Source organism: Misgurnus anguillicaudatus, chromosome 19 (genome assembly GCF_027580225.2).
Source record: "Misgurnus anguillicaudatus chromosome 19, ASM2758022v2, whole genome shotgun sequence".
Taxonomy (NCBI): domain Eukaryota; kingdom Metazoa; phylum Chordata; class Actinopteri; order Cypriniformes; family Cobitidae; genus Misgurnus; species Misgurnus anguillicaudatus.
This window is the reverse complement of record NC_073355.2, coordinates 11,263,548-11,285,835: the sequence shown is the minus strand read 5'-3', so window position 1 is coordinate 11,285,835 and position 22,288 is coordinate 11,263,548. Positions and strand designations below refer to the sequence as shown.

The following is a 22,288-nucleotide window of genomic DNA, read 5'->3' as shown; positions in this document are numbered from 1 at the left end:
AACATGCTAACATGAACTATGAACCCTATCAATTAAGGGTTTGTCAAGGATCACAGTAATTTATTTGTGCTTTAAAGCAGCTTAAATGTAACTATACCCTTGCTTCATTTAGTATACGTGGATCTATGCATATGCAAATTAGTCCCTGCCTCTACCCACTCGCACAGCTCAGACCATAGATTTGAATATCCGATAAGTCTCTGCCTCCACTTTTTCGCACACCTTCGATCATAGATATAAAAGAAAATAGATGCTACATTCGGCAGTTTCAGACACATTACTGCAATTGTTTCAGCACCAAGTCTATGCGGCATCCATGCATAATATCTAGAACTCGATCTACAGGTTCAAATGTGTTGATACGATTGGCTACATGTTTGTGACGTAGGGAAAAAATACTCAGCAATTGTGTTGAATTATGAATTTGCCCATGGCTTGTTAAAGCATATAAAAAAAAACACTACACAGACATCTAAAAAAACAATAAAACCTGATTTTCCCCACAGGGGAACTTTAACAATACATGCAAGGAATATTTTACCTCAGGTATACTCTGTGGGCCAAACACCATTTTCTGTTCTGTGGAAGGTTTCTGTAAGTTCTCAACCTGACCTGCCGTTTCCCTTTGTTTGCATAAACTGATCTTTATTTCTGAATTCTGGTCAATATTTGCATTCTGATCCAGAGTTGCTTCTGTGGACTGATTCTTCTTCTTCTTAGATTTTTTTGGTTTGTTTTCAGTCTTCAGAGCTTTTTCCGATGAATCTGGTGGAGAAGCTTTACTAGTGCTGACCAGCTCTTTGGTAGACTGTAATTGAGCTGTTTCTGTCAATCCAGATGGGTTGAAATGGGCATCTAGTTCAGGTTTGATGTTTTCATCTTTGAGGCAGGTGTCGCTGTCAGAAGACAGATCTTCCTCCATTTTCCTCTTGTGTACAGTCCAAGATATTTCAGAGGTATCAGAGGACAAAGATGACGGCTCCTCATTAACAGCTGCTTCTATTTTTTTCTTCGTTTTATATCTTTTCTGTGGAAGATCGATCAGAAAGGTCAGAGTTACAGCATGCCAGCAACATTTTCAATGAGTCACTCTAGCTAAAGATTTTTTGCACACTGTGTGCGTTTTTTCGTATTCATCATCCTACAAATATGTTATGCACAGAAACATTGCACACCGAGTCCGATGCGTATTAATTAACCCACTGCGAAAAATTCACAAAACAATACAAAATGGAGTTACTTGTATATATTGCTACGCGTGCGAAAACCGTCATCCGAAATTTTCAGAAGCAGTGTGTAAATGTGATCAACATGTGAGGTCGTATTTATTCTTTATATATTCAGATATCTGTTGGTCATGTTTAGTACACTACAATAATTTTACTATAGTGCTGCACTAAGCTAAACTGTTATATGACATTTGGCAAGTAAATGATAATAGCTTAATGGTTTAGTTTGTAATAAAAACGTATTAGACTAAGGAAATAATTTGGCTTAAAGCATTGCTATTAAAATAAAATAACTTGGATCTGGAGCACAAAATACATGATCAAGTCACCCCTATTGTTTGACGTAGTAAAGAATAGCTTGGACACTGTGATAAAACATCTTCTGTGTAACTGAACATAAAAGTTTTATGAGCGAGTAAATGTTCAAGGAATATTCATTTTGGGGTAAAATATTTATTTTAGAGTGAACTATTCCTTTAAAAATACCCTTTTTTTTGGGTTCAGGTTGTCGTCTTCCTTTTTTCGTTTTGGTGCTGTATTGGCATTCTGTTCATCCAAAGATTCAGGCACGAGATTGGTCATTTCTGCATCTGTCCAATGTGACTCATCTTGTGGTTTGTCTGATAAAACATTAAAAACAAAGTTCACACAAACTAAAAACACATTTATGAATTCAAACAGTGTAGCTGATATTCAGTATATCTTCATTTCAGTTGATGATGTAGAGTCCATATAAAAACATAGATGAAATCCCCCAGTAAATGTCAAGTTAACCCTCTTTCACATTACTGTGTTGTTGCTTTATATATGGCAAAATGCATGAACAAAATTTTTTCAATCTGATTTTACAAACAACTATGTTGGAAACAAGTTCATGTACTTTTTTGTCAGTTTCTGTCAAAAATGTTAAAATAAGTAAAAAAAAAAATAAACAAAGCTTAATTCACTTTTCATGTTCAGTAAAGTTTCAAATAAAAGAAAATATATTCTTCAAGAGAAGCATACAAATGTATAAAGAATAAATAAAGCACTAACCTGGTGTTTCCTCAAAAGCCTGAGATAACAAGTTAAGGCCACACTCACTGCAGAATTTTGGAGACTTGTCTAAAGACACATGACTGCACCGAGGACACCTCATTTTGGAATTTCTGCAAAACTAAAACAGTAGGAGTAGATGAGTGAGGTAAGAAAATTTACCTACTTTTATATTTAATTATTGTACACCATCTGTCACGTGATTTCTAATTTAAAGAATTTCCATGTATTTACATACCATCAAAAAACAGAATATGAAACTTTAAAATGAAAGCAAAGAGTCAACATTACTGTTGGGCGATATGCCCCATTTTGAGATCGTCCTATCGTCAGCCTGTGAGATTGCGGGAATACCACACTCGCTGGTTTTAAACCCCTGCATGTCTAACAACCTCTCTAGTGCAAGGAAATGTCTGAGGTGCATTAGGCTTGTTGAGATAGTCGGTATAACCGGTAGGGCTGGGTAAAAATATCGATTCATCAATGCATTGCAATTATTTGTTTCTCAATTCAATATCGATTCATCAAATCCTATGAATCGATTCAGCCCACCCGGCCAGTGGCGGCGCTGTGGGCAACACTCTAGTGAGAGCGTTCAGCGTTGGCAAACAGCAGCACTTCTTTCAAGCCTGCACCATCAACGTGATCAAACATTAGCAGAGGTGGAAAGAAACAAATTACATTTACTCACGTTACTGTAAATGAGTAGTTTTTTGTGTACTTTTACTTTTTTGAGTAGTTTTTAAAATCTGTACTTTTACTTTTACTTAAGTAAGTTTTGTTTGAAGTATTGTACTTCGCTACATTTTAAATCATATCTGTTACAGAGTTTTTTTTTTTAAAAAGCAAGGTGATAAAGACGCGCAACGGATGATTGATGGGCGGGGGAACGCGCAAAAAGAACCATGGAGACGGACGAGACAGGCGCGCGCTAATGCAGACCCGCCTCAGTTCAAATCTTATGAAAGAAACCCCTGGTCATATTTAAGCGACCACTTTCCACTGACGCGAAGCGAGCGTTTTATTCCTATGAAAGGTAGGATTCATGCTCTCGAGAATGAAATTGCGCTCATTTGCACGACGCGTTTTTAATACAATGCACATTATCCATCGCAGTCTGGAGAGAGAGAGAGAGAGAGAGAGAGAGAGAGAGAGAGAGAGAGAGAGAGAGAGAGAGAGAGAGAGAGAGAGAGAGAGAGAGAGAGAGAGAGAGAGAGAGAGAGAGAGAGAGAGAGAGAGAGAGAGAGAGAGAGAGAGAGAGTACATCAGGTACCCAGGTCAGGGACGCTAGAAGACAATAAACGTGTCAAAAGTATGACTTGGCGCTCATCTAATTATATGCTCATTTAAACTAGATATATAGTTTAATAAAATAATGTGTTACCAGCAATACATCAATTACAACCTTACTATAGTGATTGTATTTACAAGCTGCTGACCACCTTCAAAAGTGCATAACTCACATGTAAAATCATTAAATAATTCCATAAATGTTTCTTAGTTTAAAAAAGCTTTTTATTTTATTAACTTTTTGTTATTGTACTTTAATTGTAAAGATGTTCCTACAATTAAAAATAACTAGTTTGAGATTTATATTCCCTTGTCGTTTTTGAACTATACTAAAATCCTCCACCTCTCCCCGCTGTAAAATAAGTAACTTTTTAATGATTTACTTTTTACTTTTACTTGAGTAGATTTTTAGACCAGTAACTTTACTTTTACTTAAGTAAAATATTTTAGTACTTTTTCCACATCTGAACATTAGTAATACTACACACATTATTTAAAAATATACTCGGGTACTTAATTGCTTGTGTATTTACTTATTATTGAATCGATATCGAAGGAAGTAAATCAATATTGAATTGAATCGAATCGAATTGAATCGAAGCCTCAAGAATCGAAATCAAATCGAATTGTGAAATTGCTAACAATACCCAGCCCTAATAACCTTGTAGTTTCGTAAGAGAAAGCAAACACTAACAACTGAATGCGTGAATTCAGCGAAGCTGAACGCACGTCACGTCACAGAGGAGCTGGTGTCAGATTTCATTTATTGCTTTCAGAGTGTGCAAGGCAAGCTTACTGACCAGACGATAGCAGAAGCCGCGTGCTTACTCGTTTTGTTATAATAACATATATAATGTTTATAAGCAAGAAGGTTTGGTTGTCGTGTTTTTCATTAAAGGGGCCATGAACCTGTCGATTTTATTGTTTTATACTGTTGTCTGAAGTCTACTTATGTTTGCGTGGCTTTTACATTAAAAAACAAATAAAAGCAATAAGTAATAGGCTATTTTGTAACATAGTTCTGGCACTGTCATGAGAAATAGTTCGTTTGAAGGGACGGGCCGCATTAAAGACCTGGACGTAAACACCCACTGCTATGATTGGATAGCTTCATTCCTCGTCATTACATGTGGGGAATTGCTTTGAAATCCTTAATTTGTAAAAATAGCAGACAAACACATATGTTTGAGCCACAAAAGATTCTGGGTGCTAAAGATGAAACACATAAATGACAATGCATATACTGCCCTCCAAAGGCAGAGTGCAGTATCTACGCAAACACTGAAACTGAGAAAAATGGCTTTAAAGTTTCTACACTAGCCAGCCAAACATGTTGTGGGTAGATTAGTGGTAATGCATTTATGTAATGCCTTGTTAGGAAGAAATTTTTATAGAAAAAAAACATGACCACCGATGTGACCCTTGACTCCCAAAATGCAGATACTGCACTCTGCCTTTGGATGACCTTTAACAACTAAAGCACTATTGCAATAGCAAAGTGCACTATCTACGAACTAAATGTGTTCATTCAACTTTTTCTCATGCTTCTTAATACATTTTGATTGTTTTTAATAACTGTAATAATTTTATTGATGTTTGCATGTTGTGAATGCTAAAATGCTCCTTTTATCACAAAGAGTATTTTACTCATTTTATTAATTTTTATTTATTAATTTACATTATACGAGGTTTGCTTTAAAAACAGTAGTTAAAAATTAACACAAGTTAAAAATAGAAGAACATGTTTGTCTCAAAGACATTATTGTAACTAACAGTATGCACATTTTAGTTAATTTTCATGTTGTCTCAAAGTAGCACAGTTATGTAAATTTAGATATTCTTAAGATTATAGCTTAAGAATATTAAAACATTTTGTTTAGTACTTAAGTAGCCTACAAAATTAGTTCGTGAAAAATTAGCACTTATTATGGAAGTGTACTTTTTCACCTAGTGTGCTTTTTTGCCGGCCCGGCTGCGCTCGTCAGGTTGACTGGGCGCCGTTAACTTTGCCTAACAATATAACTTTACCAGAGACTCTTATCAAACAAAGGAGTAACCCCTGTCAATACATTTGGATTAGCTGCCTAAAAAGTGGAGAGATGTTCGAATCAACAGACACCAATGCGACTGAATCGGATTATATCATTATTGTCGGAGGATATTGCCTTTAATGGACGAGCACAGGTAGGTCAAAACGTGCTAGCAGCTGGCTAGTTAACTACTTATAAAGCTGTAATTTGCCTTAGTATGAGTTATTATTTTGCTATCTTCCTTACCCGTATTTGTTTATTTGCGTTTTAACGCGAGTTCAACCATCATTTGGACGCGGCATTGTGCCGTGGTTGGTTTGTTGTTGTGCGTTACGATCGGGGAAAACCGCAGTATCTGCGGTGTTAAAGCCGAGGAAACAAAGCCAGAACGCAGTAACGTCACTTACTGCGGTTTGCCTTGGTATTAGCATGGATTTTGTAGTTACTGCAATTTTGACACCCTCGTTTCTCTGAAACGGGATAAAGTTGAACCAGGAGACTTTGTCACAAGACAGAACAGATGTCATAAAGCTCATTTCAAGCCTTAACTCAATTTTGACCAAGCGTGTAAGTTAGCGGTATTGTCTCCGGAGTGTAGTCCTCATCAGAGTCAACAATGCTTTCATCACGAAAACTTTTACATGCAAAACACTGTATATGTTATGAATCTTCCACGAAATTCACCTTCATTACAGTGTAACTGATGGTTATAAAAAACTTGTATCAATGCAATCTGTTTTAGCTTTGTCTTATAAATATAACTAGCTTGTTTGTTAAAACATATTTTAAACTTTAACAGTATCGATATGCTAGCTTAATAGTGTGTACTAAAAGCCATCCTATTTGTTTATATTCATAGTGATAAAGTTAGGTGTATTATTACATGTGATTCTGACATGATGTTACTACATGCACCGCGCTCCTTCCTCTCCGCTCGTTTGAGGTAAATGATTCTCCCAGCAGAGTCGGTCAGCGTTGCACGTTCATGTTTTGGGGCGTGGCTTTAGAAGAAACCCAAAAGGGAGGGGGTGGAGTGAATGGAAAAAATTAACTGTGTTTAAAACAGTCGTGAGAGGTCTATAGACACTTGATTTTTATACTCTCTTTTTCAGAGTACTTACATTTTACTTATGTATTGGTATATAAAGACAGTTTAAACAAATTTGTAAAAAAGTTAAGATAATTCCTGCCTATCCTGCCTTTAAATGTCCGTGGCCTTCCAGACCCTAAATTGGGATGTTTAGTTTTAATATAAAAACACATTGCTAGACAGGAAGGGACCGCAAATTATTTAATATTTAAATGTAATATTCCTCCAAATTTATGCACAAATATATATGTTAGGGCTGCACGATTAATCATTTTTATCATGATAACAATATGTACGCCCCACGGTTAATTAATGACAATCATCACGATTAATGTGTAAAGACCAAGCACAAAACAGACGGTAGAATCAAGCAATGTGTATGTTTGTTATAGGCGGAGTCAGAGTATACAGAGTGGATATTTGCAAGCGCAGTCTGTGTTATGGTAGAAGTACGTTAGCATCACAAGATTTAGCAACAAGAAAGTGCAGAAATATAGGGCTGGGTACCGAACGTCGATACTTTAATGGTATCGAACTAAAAACTCTGATACTTTGAGTAATGAAAAATGATTTATCTTTCGGTGCCAAATTTCGATTCCAAAAGCCAAGCGGCTGTGTCTGTGTGAGGACCTAAAGCGCCGGCGATTGGCTGACCACCACCACGTGACGTGGAGGATTTCTGAAAATACTCGCAGTCACCCCACACAAGTGTAGAAAGGATGCAATATGAGAAATACACAGAAAGCCTTTGTGACAGTTGTCTTACCAATAGAGTTAGCGCAAGTATGGCCGTGTTGTCTCCGTGAAAGGCACGTCAACCAAAAAGGCGCTTCTCCTAAAGTGACGAGAGGTTGCAATTTAAAGCACGCGAGCAGCCTGTGTCTCTGCTTGTTTTACTCGCGCCTGGTTCCGCATGCAAGACTTCATGCGCGCATCTCCCAGAACAGTCTCGACAAGGTGTTTAAACTTGACCCACGCACGCAGCTTGAGTTTCTCAATGCTTATGAAATACTTGCGCCTGTCTCTCCGCATCGCAAAGCCTTCATGCCCTCATCTCCCAAAATGGACGATGCATTTAAACCTTTTTTTACAGTCTATGGTTTAAACTTGACGCACACGCACAGCCCAACACTGCTTACAAGCCTTGCTCGTTACTTAAAACAAACTAAAATTTAACTTTAAATTTTCACTTGAATGAAATGACATTAAATGCATTTTCTACTCATTTTAAAAATCCCAAATGTATTAAATATTTTGATAATTATGAAGTTGATTATTGTTTACAAAAAACAAACATGCATACAAATCTTCCCAGTAAAACTCAGTCACCCATTTAAATATTTTAACTTTTTGTCAAAGTTGCAGCTATAAAGAAACCACTTATTTAAATACTGTTAGTCCAAGCTAAATACCATTTTACATTTCATTAAAATAAAGCAATGTTAATTATATTCTTAATTTCTTTATTTTTGTTTCCTTATTTTCATAAAAAACTGATAACTGTCTGCTGGTGCACCCCTATCCAAAAAGCACAACCAGCTTTATTAATAATGTTACCCTGAGTGAGAAGTGTTACCAGAATTTGTTTTAATTAAGGTGAAAAATAAAAGTTGTGTGTTTAATGTATTTTTGCTTATGTTTCAATGGATTTTTAAACATATGGTATTGAAATAAATATCGTTAGGAAACGGTATCGAAACGGAGGTATCGAAATTGGCACCGGATCGAAAGATTTTAAACAATACCCAACCATACAGAAATGTACATTTAGTTCCCAAAAAGGGTCATACAGGCCTACTTCAGTGTTTCTATTTTTTAAATTTGAGGAAAGTGATGTTGATCAGGTAAGTTATGAGTCTTGTACAACTGTGCTCCTGTTCCATCTAAACGTGCAATATCAAGAGTTTTAAAAGCTGAAGACACAAGCCGCAACCATAAAAAAATCCAAGACCATCCACAACACAGACAACAATAACGGATCGCGTATCATGTAAGTTAGCCAAGGATGTGTGCCACATAAAAAGGCATATCATAGGCTTGCAAAAAAAGAATTCTAATTTAATATAAATATTTATTAGAGCCCTGCATTTCAGCCTTTTTACGCCCCTCGGGTCGGGTTTCGGGCCAATTTTAACGTCACAGTTAACACTCTGGGGTCGACGGCGGCGCGGGCGCCGCAAACTCTTTATTTTTCAATCACTCCACAAAGAGACTTAAATTACTCTGCTGATTTTTGACATACAGATATGATTTATACATCATTTAAAACGTTACAGTGTCTAGTTTTTTTTCTGTCCACTCCCAATAAAAACAGAATGTTGTGCTTTTCGCAAAATTACGAAAATAATCATGATGCGCGTTTTGTTCTCTCTCCGTCAGTGAAGTCCTTTCAGAAACGCGTCAGAAAAATAAACTGTAACTTAACGAATACTTGTCGTAGAGACAAAAGATAAATGTCTACATAATGCTTGGAATGTCTCCTTTTAAATGATGTAAGTGAGATTGAAAACAGATATTGTCATTCGGTGTAAACTGTATGAGAAGGTGGAGAAGGACCGTATTTCTCCAGTTACCTCATTATCTGTAATGAGAAGAGATCGCCACACCCCCGCGCCATTGAAGTGAACGAGCAGAAACATCCATATGCATGACTCGTCCCTTCTGCAGTCAATGGATAAGCAATCCACAATCCATTCTCTCCATTCCTTGTTGTTCCATCCGATTGCACCAAACATGACATCTAAATCCTTATTTACTTGCGTATGTGTGTCAGTATCTCCAGACGCGAGTGTTTTCTTTGTCTTCCGTTAAACAGTTGACGCGACGGGAAACTCGACGCGCTTTTTGGTATTCTTATAAAATACGCGATTACAAACAGTACAATCCTTATTTAGTTGCGTCTAAGCGCATATCTCCGCACAGCATGTTTATTAAACACAGGATCACTCGCGTGTGCACACATTCACTGCATTCATGATCAACACGTGAGGTAATGGCGGCGACTGTAAACGATCATTGATAGGTTTATCACGCGTGTCCCTTGTTGTGTTTCTAATGATTACAAAAACACAAATAAGAGTCCAGACACCGATAGGCAGTTGTTCTTTTGAGCTTTTTACTGCACAAAAATAAACCCCTTTTGCTGGCCAACCAAACACTAACCCTGTGTTGAAGTGTGTTCACTTTACGATGGCCAAACAGTACCTTTACCATGATTAGGCTACTATGGTTTTTAAAAGGTTACTTATACTTGTGAAATTAATAGAAAATATTTAAATAGAAATATATATATAATGTGTGTGTGTATTTACATTATATTGAAAAGTAAACCTTATCATTACTACAGAGAAAGTTACATTCCTGTTGAACATCCCCACAAGGCTCATTATTCAACTCTTTTGTCTCTCAGCTGTCAATCACTGATTATTCAGGAGCTTTCCCGCCTCCACGAATACAGCCTTTCCCAAGCAAAAGTGTCTCAGAAATTGTAAATAAAAATCTTGCTTTATGTGAATGAGTAGGCCATATGATTTTCACATCATTTTGAAGAAAAAACTCTAGACTACTAGATCCTGTTTTGAAAAGTCTTGGGAAAACATGTTTAGAATGAGTTTTGTGGAGTTATATCAGTGACTTAAAAATTTAGCTTTTTCAAAAACCACGCATAAACATTTTTCTCTCAAAAATACAAACATGTACATACATGTTGATTATATGATATTGTAGCCCAGTTTGTGATGAACACAGTGTTATGAGACTTTTGCCATTAATATGTTTTTAAGCAACTGAAAAAAGCACAAATGTCAGTGCATGTCAAAACTTCCCCAGGGCCCTAAAAACCCCTTAGACCCCAGAGGGTTAATATGCAGGCCAGGCCTCAGGATTTTTTATGCTTCTCCATCTTTTTATATTTTAATTTAATTAAAAGAAACGTTGAGACATTGATGATTGTAAAAGAAAGATGTTTAACCTATCGCATGAGTCTGCTATGCACATTCACAATGCACCTGCTGACGCGATGTTTAGCGTCTCCGCCAACAGCAGGTCCTTCAGCGTATCAGGGAAAATGGAGAACTGGATTAAAACCTTAAATGCTGCACATAATCTATAAAAGACTTCTTCCTGTAATCATGTAAGAAGGCGGTGTCATTTTTTTCTTGTTTGAGATTAGACTTTCTTCTTAGTTTAACTGTTGGATACACGAATAGCCATGTTCTATGGTAAATAGGCATGGGATGATAACCGGTTTCAAGGTTTACCGCGGTATGAAAACGTCACGGTTTCAAAACCGCTAAAATCTTCCGTTATACCGTCCTCGCGGTTTGCGTACATTTTTACACGTCATAGACGGAAAGTGCACGAAACCCTCAGGTTGTATGTATGCAGCAAAAAGCGTATGAGCATAACGAGTCAGACGACCCCTCCCCCTGGTTGATGCGAGCTGCAAGTCACTTGTGTGTGTGTGTGTGTGTGTGTGTGTGTGTGTGTGTGTGTATGATGGCCGAAGGAGGTGAATCCCTTGAACTTTTCCCCCCTGCAAAAAAGACCAAGTCAGCTGTCTGGGAATTTTTCGGGTACCGAAAACATTCAGATGGCCACGGCTTGGAGGAGGAAGGACATCCAACATGCAAGACATGTTTAAAAAGAGTATCTGCTAGAGGAGGAAATACATCAAATATGATAGCCCATCTACGGGAGCACCACCCATCACGCTTCGCTAAATTCAAGGTAAGTTAACGCGGTCTTCACATGAACATTTGCAAACATATAAAAGAGTTACGTTAGCGTTTTTCGCGTTGTTTAAATATTTTTTGGCTTGTTACAGATGCAGATAACATGGCTAATTAACTGGCTAACATCAGCTAGTTTCCACATTAACATTACTTAATAGAGATAATAGCAGACGTGCGAGTTCTGCGAGTTAGTAGTTAAGCCTCCCGCAATTGTTAAGTTATGTTCAAAATTACGACATTTAAGTAAACAAACTGCAGTGCTGGCTCAGGTGTCTTTACAACCCTTTTTATTGTTGTGCAGTGAGAGAGAGAAAGCGAGCGAGCGAGCGAGAGAGAGAGAGAGAGAGAGAGAGAGAGAGAGAGAGAGATCGCGAGCGAGCACGTGTGTGTGTGTGTGTGTGTGTGTAAAACACACTCACACTCTCTCTCTCTTAATGTTTAGTACATCACTGAAATAATCAATTTTCTAACATTATTTTGATGATTTTCTTAACAGTAATATGTTTTTACATAAAATAAATCAAATAAATCATGTCATTGATTGCCATTTGCCCTGTATATCGATAAACAACACATTTTTGCAATAATAAATCAATTAAATTTTGATTTAGGCTAAAATTAACATGTCAGTCTTTATTTTTCTTCTTTTTAGGGCAGCAGTATCTCCAGCAGCAAAGGATCATCCACATCAAAAGCTTCAACAGATCAGCCCACAATACAGCAAACATTTGAAAAACAAATTGCTTATGCACCAAAATCTAAGCATGCAACATCTAAGGACTTTTCATAAGTGACTGCATTAAATTTATTAAAGAATAGTTAAATTATTTATTTTCATTATTTAGCCTGACATGTTTACTGTTCCGAAATGTTCTATGTTTCTTAAAAATAAAATATATTGTTCTTTAAAAAAAAGTAGTTTTTTTACCCAGACATTTAAAAATAACATATTTCAGAGCTGCAAGCGTAATACCGTGATACCGTGATGTTTTTAGCAAAGGTTATCATACCGTCAGAATTTCATACCGGCCCATGCCTAATGGTAAAGCCTTAAATTTTAATTGATGCATATCGAATGTGGTAAGTAAGGCAACTTTATAGGCATATTTATTTCATTTCATGTTTATTTCGTTTTGTTTTAATTGTATAGTCCTTTTCATTCTTTTTCTGCATTCCGCCGCGACTGCGAGCAACAGAGCAGCCTGCCCCGCTTTTTAAAAAATAGTGTGTTGATAATAAACATTTAAACTACCTAGGGATGGGCACGAGTACTCGATTGCTCGAGTACTCGAACGTGGCATCGATGATCGATCACGAAAACGATGATCATGTAAGTTTATTTATTTATTTATTGTGGATATGGCGGCATTTGGATGTCTGGTTAGCGTTACACGTGCATGTGGTAGTAAAGACTGCGTGTTTGACGTCGTGTCGAGCTACGCAGACCAGCGTATGACATCAGTAATGTTACCATGCATGATTTAAAAATAAACAGATAATTCCGCGCACCTGCGCGGCAGCCCGCCAATTCGCGTCATGCACGGGAGCGCGATCGCGTGAAGCCGACCACACCTCACATCACTGAGGCACTATAGGTTTAAAAAGATGCCATGATTTTCGGAAATACAGTCCGTCAGGTGCAAAATCTACAGCACCGTCAAAAGTTCAATGGATTATCATCTCATATTTAAACATCAAATGTCAAGAGATACCAGAGAGCCATACAAGCATTAACAATACATCTTGACTGAAAACAGGTAAGAGGACGACACGACACAGCTAATCGCTAAAATTATAGCAAAAGACTTAAAGCTGCTTAATGTTATGAAGCTTGTGCTTTGACTGGACGTGTTTTAAAGCGCGCTGTTTACGATGTACATCCACAAAGGGAGTTAAACTTTCTGTACATAACTTAGTTTAAAACTTAGTTGAAGTCTTGCATTTTAGGCAGATAGATGCACAAAGTACATTTATGTTGTATAAAGGCTTAATATTACGCTTCGTTTTGCGTTTAACCCTTTAGTTTCACTTCATCACGCAGCTATTCCTGTAAGAGGTTTTTGTTAAAAACATTTAATTCATTAATAATCTAGTAGGCTGTGTGTTTATTGTTCTGTCATAGTTTCTTCAAAATTAATAAAAAAGTTTTTAATAAAAATATTTTTATTTTCACCATGACGTGTACGCCCCGCCCCTTTTGATTGCCCCGCCCCCAGTTAATCAAGTACTCGTTCTTCTGACCTATGGATTAATCGAAATGAAAAAATGACATAAATGCACATCCCTAAAACTAACATTGTGATACGATGAAAATATATATTTTTATATAGATGTTATTGTAGGCAAGTGAAGTGGTGTTTTGAGAGGATCAAACATGTCATCACTTGCTGTCGGACACTAACCGCTTGGTCAACATCAAAAACCTTAATTTAACAAACAAAAAGTCTCTAAAATGTAAGAAATAGAAGACATTTAATTATTTTGACAGTTAAAACTGAACTGATTTAACACTAGAACAGCCAAGACGGTCAAAATGACCGTTTTGAAATGTATATGTACAATAACTTTGTTAAATAAAAAAATACAATCTTGCTGGTTTGTGACTTTTCCTAAAAGTGTTTGTATTTTATTTACAATAGATTTTATATAAATTACACAAAAGGCAAAGAAAATTTGACCATTTCTACCTATTTCAGCCATAGCGGTCATATTGACCGCTCTAAATCTCACGCAATTCTATTGTCCTTTCCTGCGGTTTATTGTCTCTGCCAGCGTCTCCAGTACTATTAGCATATGCTTGTTTGCTTACAAAATACAAATTATTATTTCCTTTTAAAAAATAGGTTTATAAAGAGTTTATAGTGAGCGTTTTAGAAATGTGATACAAATAAAAGAATGAAGAGAAATATAACTGCTGTGACAGTGACCTTTCCTGGGTGCAAAACAACAGTTCATCCTCATCAAAAAATGAGTCAGAGTCCTTACCAAGGAAAAAGATGGGGCTACCTTCATCGGAGATTAGGGCAGTGGCGGATGCAGAACGTGACATATGGGTGGGCATGGATTAAGTCCGGGTGGGCCTGAATCTATGGGTGTCACTTTTGAATAAGAAACTATAACAAGTCTATAAAATTCGTCAAAACTTCAGAACACTAATTTAAACAGCATACACACAGACCCGAACTGCACGTCACATTTTTGACATTATTGATACTTTAAATTGTAATGCAACGTGACATTTATTAAGCCTTTTTGGTAAAAAAAAATATTGGGCTCTCATAGCCTACAAAAAGAACCTGCACACAGTGACAGGAAATATAAATGAACCCAAAAAAACCTTATACTTTTTTAAATAACCCATTAAAGTGTTTAAATAAATACGGCTACTAAATGCTTAAAATGAAGCTTCTAACATCATATTCTCTTCATGCAAATCACTAAAAATATATTTTCGTTCTCACATATTTAAGTTAACTTACTAAATAAAGAAAGAAAAAGGGAATTGCTAGAATAATGTTAGACTCTTGGGGTTAAACGAAATGACAAATAAATAAACATTTAATATACTTTTTGATGAGCATAAGAGCAAGCCTACTCGTGAAGAGCGGAGCCGAGGAGCGCGCATATCAGACGTGAAAGAAAGGAATAATGGATTTAATGCTTTCACTTCATTTCCTGGCAGTTTCACTTGTTAGTGAGGATAGTAATGGCTAACAAGATGACGCCGAATTACATACAACATAATTACCTAACTAAATCTGAGAGAATGCAAACACATTACAATATTTTTTCCTCCGCCCGAAGGCCAAGGCGCATCATTTTTTTTTAGCCCGACAGGAATTCGCCATAGCCCGTAATGGACGTTGGGCAAGCGATTTTGCGAGGTTTGTTTTGTAGAAAGACTCTCTTTAAAGTGAATTTCGTTTTGTATAAATTGTATCTTAATATTAATCAATGTTTGATCAAACAATTGCCTCGATTTAATAAATAGGAAGCAAACCAAGAACGTCTGTGGTGTGGATTGAAGTGAACCCACTATATTTCCGCAGCCATACGTCTTTCTGCTTTAATGCATTTCTTAAATTAATGTCTCAATTACACAGTAGGCTTATAGGTTGTTATGATAGGCTATTTGTTGCTTAAAAGCAATAGGCTATATTGTATAAAGTGTAGCAATAAACGTGGCGTGACTTATAGTGCTGCTATATCGCTATATCAAACGACATCACTATGATCAGATGTTTTCTTTCTATTTTTTACCCCGCTGTCATATTTGTTGTGTGTTTATGTTATTGAGAGGAAAGCGCGCAGCACATATTTATAACGTGTTGTTATTCAAAATACGTTTTCTACTTGCTTGCAAAAAAAGTTCTCAAAGTGATCATGGCTGAAAGCTGCTTTGGAATATTTCATTATAACGCAACATTCAACTGCTTTAATAGTTTTTAAATAGTTATCAGGCTTACTTATAATTTTACTGTTATTAACATAACATGCAATAGATAAATTACACCACATAAGGGGTTTTCACACTGCGCTTAACCCTGGGTTATCTTCATTCTAAACCCTGCTTTTAACCCTGGGTTAAGGAGCGTTTCACACCTGTAATTTGAAAGCAGTGTTACTTTACCCAGGGTTATGAAACCCTGCTCTGGAGCAGGGTTAGCACCGCATTTATGGTGTTAACCCTGCATTGTGGTGCCAAACGCATGCAGTGTGAAACGAAGCAGGGTTAGAATGTTATGACCCTAATTAAACACAGCTGAAGTAGCTAATCAAGGCTTGATAATTACAGACAGGTGTGTTGAAACTGGGTTGGAGACTCCTGACCCAGGGTTTAGGAATGCACAGTGTGAAACGTCAAATTAGTAATACCCAGGGTTATCTCTTAACCCCTGGTTAAGTTTGAACAGTGTGAAACATGAAAAAAATAACCCAGGATTCCGTTAACCCTGGGTTTAGAATAACCCAGGGTTAACAATTTCAGGTGTGAAAAGCCCTATAAAGTAGTATACATGTCTAACTATACAGAGTAGTATTTTTTACATTTCTGATTGGGCGGGCCAGCTGTCAATCTGGGCGGGCCCAGGCGCCCATAGCTCCGCGCCTGGATTAGGGATCCAGATGTTCCGTTCACATCTGACGAGCTTGCGGCTGCCCTGCTCTCCGCTATGCACCGCTGTCCTATCGAGTGCTGCTCTGCGCAAGTTATATTCACTAGTTCTGCTGGTCATATTATTATCATTATTATTAGAATATTACTATTATTATTATTATAAGGACTGTCTTTCAGTCAAGTGAACGTCCAGGGAGAAGGCAGAGCCTTGTCCTGACTGAAGCTGCTGGCCCCACAGCGCACATGAAGCGCAACATCGAAGATGCGCTAACGGCCTTTCTGTGTTTGTTTGACGATGCCACAAACCATTGTGCGGAAATTGTGCGAGGAGAACAAAAGTAACTTGTGTTGACTGTGAAGCTTAAATAGCCGAGCACGGTATTGATCTGTTTATTTAATATAAAATTTGTAGCCTAATCGTTTTATGGTTCTAAACTTCGTTTGTGGCTCTTTTTTACTTTATAGCGGCTTGTTTTCAGCTTTTCCATTCCTGTTCTGTGTTATAAATGTATCATAAATGTTAAAAAAAGTCAAAAATAGTCAAATAGATCCTTTTAATTGTTATTTTGTTGTTCCGAGTTATGGTAAATAAATACAGAGAAATACTGAATATAGCATATGCAATAATTACATTTTACTTTATGAGATGGTGTGAATATTTATAAATGTATAATTATCTTTTTAAATAAAATAAAAAATTTACATTTTGGGGTTATTTGGTTTTTTAAAATATATCCTCACACAATTAATACATTCATTTCTCATTTGGGGAATTTATCATTAGAGATAACAGAGTTTATAATCTAGCGGTCAGAATGACCGCTCACGGCTGTTCTAGTAGTTTCGGAATTCTGGCGCTTTTTTTTGTTATTTCTGCGAATTTCATTTGCAAAATCTATGCAGAATTTTGTGGAATAATTTTAAAAAGATCTAAGAAAACGGCAGCTGTGAATATTATAAAACAAAATATTTTATAATATAGGCCTATAAAATAATATGGCTGTAAAGTGTAATAAAAATACTGAATGAATAGAAGTTCTTCACTAAAAGAATGATCGTAATTTTTAACAGTGATCAATATTTTGATCAAAACAATCGTGATCATCTGTACCTGTAATTGTGCAGCCCTAATATATGTTCTGTAAGACATTAAAAAGTGAAGTACTTAAAAATTAAGTCAAAGAGATGTTGGTTTTGCCAGTAGTTGATGCATAATAGCTGTGAATTATCACAACGCACTTAAGCAGTAATGTCACTGGAAAATAAGTGAACAGTGTCCCAATGTGAGTTGAGCAAGGTTCATTACCAGTGCCTGAACATGCATTCACGATATACTGATTCACCACCTTGGGAGCTGATTGAAACACAGCCTTATTCACGACCTCAGGAGGGAGCAGCTGAGTCGCTTCTAATGAGCTGAGTGGATTCAGGTGTTTGTATGGAAGCCTATTTCCGCCACATGATAAAAAACTAAAATTATGACTTTTAAAGTCATTGTTTTATTTTTTTTTTTATCTCACAATTAGTACTTCTCATAATTATGACTTTTTTTCAAAAACCTGACTTTATATCTAATAATTATGATTTATCATAGCATGATTTTTTTCTTATGTGGCGGAAATGGGCTTCCATAGTGTTTGAATACGAAGAGTTGTAAAATAAAAGAAATGTTTGCATAAGTTACCTCAAGAACAGTGTTATGGGTTATGGAAACGTTCTAATAACGAACAAAAACCAATACACTTCATTATTTTACACCGAATCAATAAACTGGCTAAGGCAATAGAGAAGGCAACCCTTAAACAAGCTCACTAACCAGAATTCTTCTTAAATTCATATGTAGGTATTATTAAGACACATGATTGGTTGATATAGTGTCCGATACTGATGTCTATCCTTTTTTGTTGGATATGCTAAAGCTAGTCGTTTATAAATGCTCGTGAGCACACTTATGTAAGGTTCGTCAGTTCTTACCTGCAGGCAGCAGGTGTGTGTAGATACACAGATGATTAACACGAGTCTCGAAACATGTGCTCGTTAATTTTTACACAAAATCCCGCGCAGCTCTCTTCACGTCCATGCACGCGCTCTGCAAACAAGGAAGCTAATGACGTTCTATTAAATGGGCGTGCCATAATCAAGTGCACCCCTGACCCAGGATCAGTCCATACTGTTCACAATTTTGTCTTTGATGTTGGTTTATTGTTTTAATGGACATTGTAAAACATTACCTAATGCCGTTTTTAGTTTAAAAGACACAAATTAAAAAATGACTTTACAAAATAAAAAAATGTATGTATTTGAATGTTGTATAAAATATGTTCAGGTCATTACAAGAGCATTTGCAAAGTTGACAACATTTTAATATGGTTGTATTTGTTAAACTAAGAGAATGCATTTACATAAACTTACATTAATTGTTCAGCATTTTTAAAAAGCCTTGCTAATCTTAAAGCCATAGTAATATAACATCATGGAACCACGCATACATACATAGCCTACATATGTATACACTTTGGAATTTTTTCCAACTAAAATGTTCTCACATTAAGTGAAAATGTTTAAAATGTTAAAATTTGTTGTTTTTGCAATAGTATAGTGATCATATATAATTATTTATAGTTTCTTTATTAGAATACAACCAAAAAATATGTAGTAATAAAACAGTATAAAAAAGCTGACGTGTCAAGTATTTAAGGTAAACTTGCCTTCCACTTGAGCAATAGTAGGCAACTAGTACCCCTTAAACCTAAATAAAATTAATTGAATGACTTCAGAACTTTCGTCTCCTCAAAAAAAGCTCAAGATGTGCTTAGTGCCAAAAGATGTTGTGTGTTTCATAAATTCATAAATGGTGCAATAGGTTAAGCATTCGGACCATCATTCAAATAAATTTTTTTTACCAAGCCCAGCTCTTCAAGCAAGGGAAATGTGATCACTTCCTGCAGTATGGTGTGAAGTCCTCTAGGTCTTATTTGGTAAAAGAAATCTTTACACATTTTAACCTGACCCTCATTCTCTGTGCGGCCGACGGTGCTTCAATGCCTGATTTATGAGTACAACTAACAGTAGCCAGGCCACTTTACAAAAGCTGGGTGTAAAAGTTGTCCAGAGATTGGCTTTGACCTTTCTAAAACAATGTTTGGACAAATTAGTGTAATTAAAAAACTCATTAGCCAAATAATGTCAACATTCTAAGAATGACTTGAAGAAATAGGCTGAAATGGAAGAAATGGTTTTGTGCTATACATTTGGATCGGTCACAGTGGAATAATTTAAGCAAAAAGAAAATGTATACATGTTTACACAGTGTCCTCTACTATTAGAGAGTAAAAAATGACTCTGAATTTTAGGCTAATAAAGATTATATTCATCAGAAATCCTTTTACAGCTATATATAATGTTAATGTTGGAAACAGCTGTACATAATCAGTTGCATGATTTTAGAATAACATAATTAGCATTTACCTCAAATATAATACAGTGAGATGATCTTATGTTTAATCATTTAAGTAAATAAACGAATACAATACCTTGAAACTGGGGAGTCCATCAGTTTATTCCATGCATTGTAATTCATCACAAAGACTGTTTGTCTTTTGCTGCACTTGTTGGTAAGAACAAACCTCCCGGCACTTAGGAACATATCTTTATTTATTTAAAATATTTATTTTTCTACTTTGCCAGCAATTTTACATAACTTTTCAAAGCAACCTGGTCATGTTGTCATAATAAATGACAGACTTCTGCAGTTTAAAACCCCCTTTTGTGTTTGTACAACACATTTAGTAAAAAAGCCAGTGGCACAGAATGAGCAATTCAGTATTCTCATGTAAAAGCACATCAAGAAAACGACACCAACATTATCATATTGACAATTGAATAATCTCTTTAGAATAATACAAGCTGACACGCACATGTACAGGACAAACTCCCACATGATATTACATTAAATATGGATTTTATTCATGATATTTGTTGTTTTCAGGCAGATGTACCATCCAGTGTTTGTATTATAGGACTCTCACCCCATAACAATATAAAATAATATGAAATTAGTTGTTTTATATTGGTTTGTGTTTTGGAAGAATTTCAAATAGAAGTTGTCTTGATCCGTTAAATATATCCATTTTGGTCTTAAATTGTTGATTGAGATAATGGGGGTCCCCTAGCTAGGTTATTTCAGACAGAAATCTGATTGGATTAGTTTATTACAAATTGGGACAAATAATGGACAGAATTGCTTTGTGGCAGCGCAGCACAAGAATTTTAAAATCATGTAGTTTTAAAATTTTAATAAGAACAATTTTCCCCATTCAAACACTGAGAATAACCCAATTCAAATGATGCCCAATTCAAGTTAACCCGGGGCCAATTTTGTTCACTCATTATTTCATCATCAGCTAAAATGACAAAACCTAGAAATTTTCAACACAAAGATATAAAAGTCCAAGGGGCGGTTTCCCAGACAGGGATTAGACTACTCCTAGACTAAAATAAATTTAAGAGCAATTCAAACGGAAAACAACCTTCACTGACATATCTTAAAATACATCAGTGCCCTTTGTTTTGCCTCAAACTGCACAAAAGTAAAGTTTTTAGTAAGGCATGTTTGTTAAAACTAGTTATATTTCCTAATTAAACTAAGGCCTAGTCCTGGCTTATCTAATCCTTGTTCGGGAAACCACCCCCATATTACAAAAAGCAAGCATGCCACAACTTGCCCAACAATGTGTAATTACTTTTTAAATATTAACATGAAGGTAAATGTTTTACACCATGAATATGTATTGTATCCTTTGAGCCTTTGCCAATGACAAATACAGTATATTTCCTCAAAACTCTTACTATGACTGTTAGTTCAGCCACAGACACACTTTACTCCACAGCTGCCATTATTCATGAGTAATATTTAGGCAAATGCTTTACATGATTTTTGTAAGAAACTATAGTCTGCCTTGAAACAGATTCCATGCACTCCAACTCCAACTTAGCTGTTAAAACAAGCTCATCCCTCTAAAAGGCTTGATAATCATAAAGGTAATCTCAGTTCAAGCAATACACTAATATAACCTGAAGTGATACTTTCTTAATAGTAGTATGGGAACAAAAGTGAGACTTCGAGAACTAACACAGGTCAAAGAGGGTCTAGAATAATAAAAGACATCTGCCTAAACATCATCCAATCACTTGGTTGATCTGATAATATAAATCCGATGACCCGTTTGGGCAAACAGTTGGGGACAAGGGTCATTTCTAGTACTAGTCTTACCTCATTAGCATTATGGGTGGGAAAACGGAGGGGTTACTTGAGTGTGTAACCTTGTTCCCTGAAAAACCGGAACGAGATGCTGTGCTGCTAAGTGCTATGGGGAAACGTCTTTATTGTTGACCAGCTGAATATAGTGTGTAAACACGTCAATGGAATTGACCCGGAGGTATATAAATAGATGAGCACCAGCTGCGTCAACAGATCTTTTGCTTGAAGACCAGTCCTGGGACATCTACAATAATAGATGAGAAGGCACCCCTTACGTAGCAGTGGGGAATACCCCTTTATGGACAAATGGTATAGACATCAGCTTGAGATGTTGACTCGAGGACATAAGACCCTGGAGTGACATGAGCATCCAAGCTATAAAATCTTATGAATGTATGCGGAGAGGACCAGCCTGCCGCACCACAAACGCTCTGTAAGGAGGCATCCCTTACTAATAGTAGCAGTGGGGGATACTCCCTCTTGGAACAAATGGTTTAGACAGCAG

General features: G+C 36.3%; 1 protein-coding gene across 1 annotated transcript in view; it reads right to left on the bottom strand.

Moving 5' to 3' along the window:
* LOC129429942 (E3 ubiquitin-protein ligase rnf213-alpha-like) overlaps nt 1-18,633 on the bottom strand; it is a 172,300-nt gene extending 153,667 nt beyond the window's left edge. The window contains exons 1-4 of the mRNA XM_073856917.1: nt 18,498-18,633; nt 2,265-2,385; nt 1,716-1,849; nt 542-1,027 (exon numbers count right to left, since the gene is read on the bottom strand). Coding sequence (XP_073713018.1) covers nt 542-1,027; nt 1,716-1,849; nt 2,265-2,367 — 723 coding nt within the window. The 5' untranslated portion in view covers nt 2,368-2,385; nt 18,498-18,633. The remainder of the gene's footprint in view (nt 1-541; nt 1,028-1,715; nt 1,850-2,264; nt 2,386-18,497) is intronic.
* Nucleotides 18,634-22,288: the final 3,655 nt, after the last annotated feature.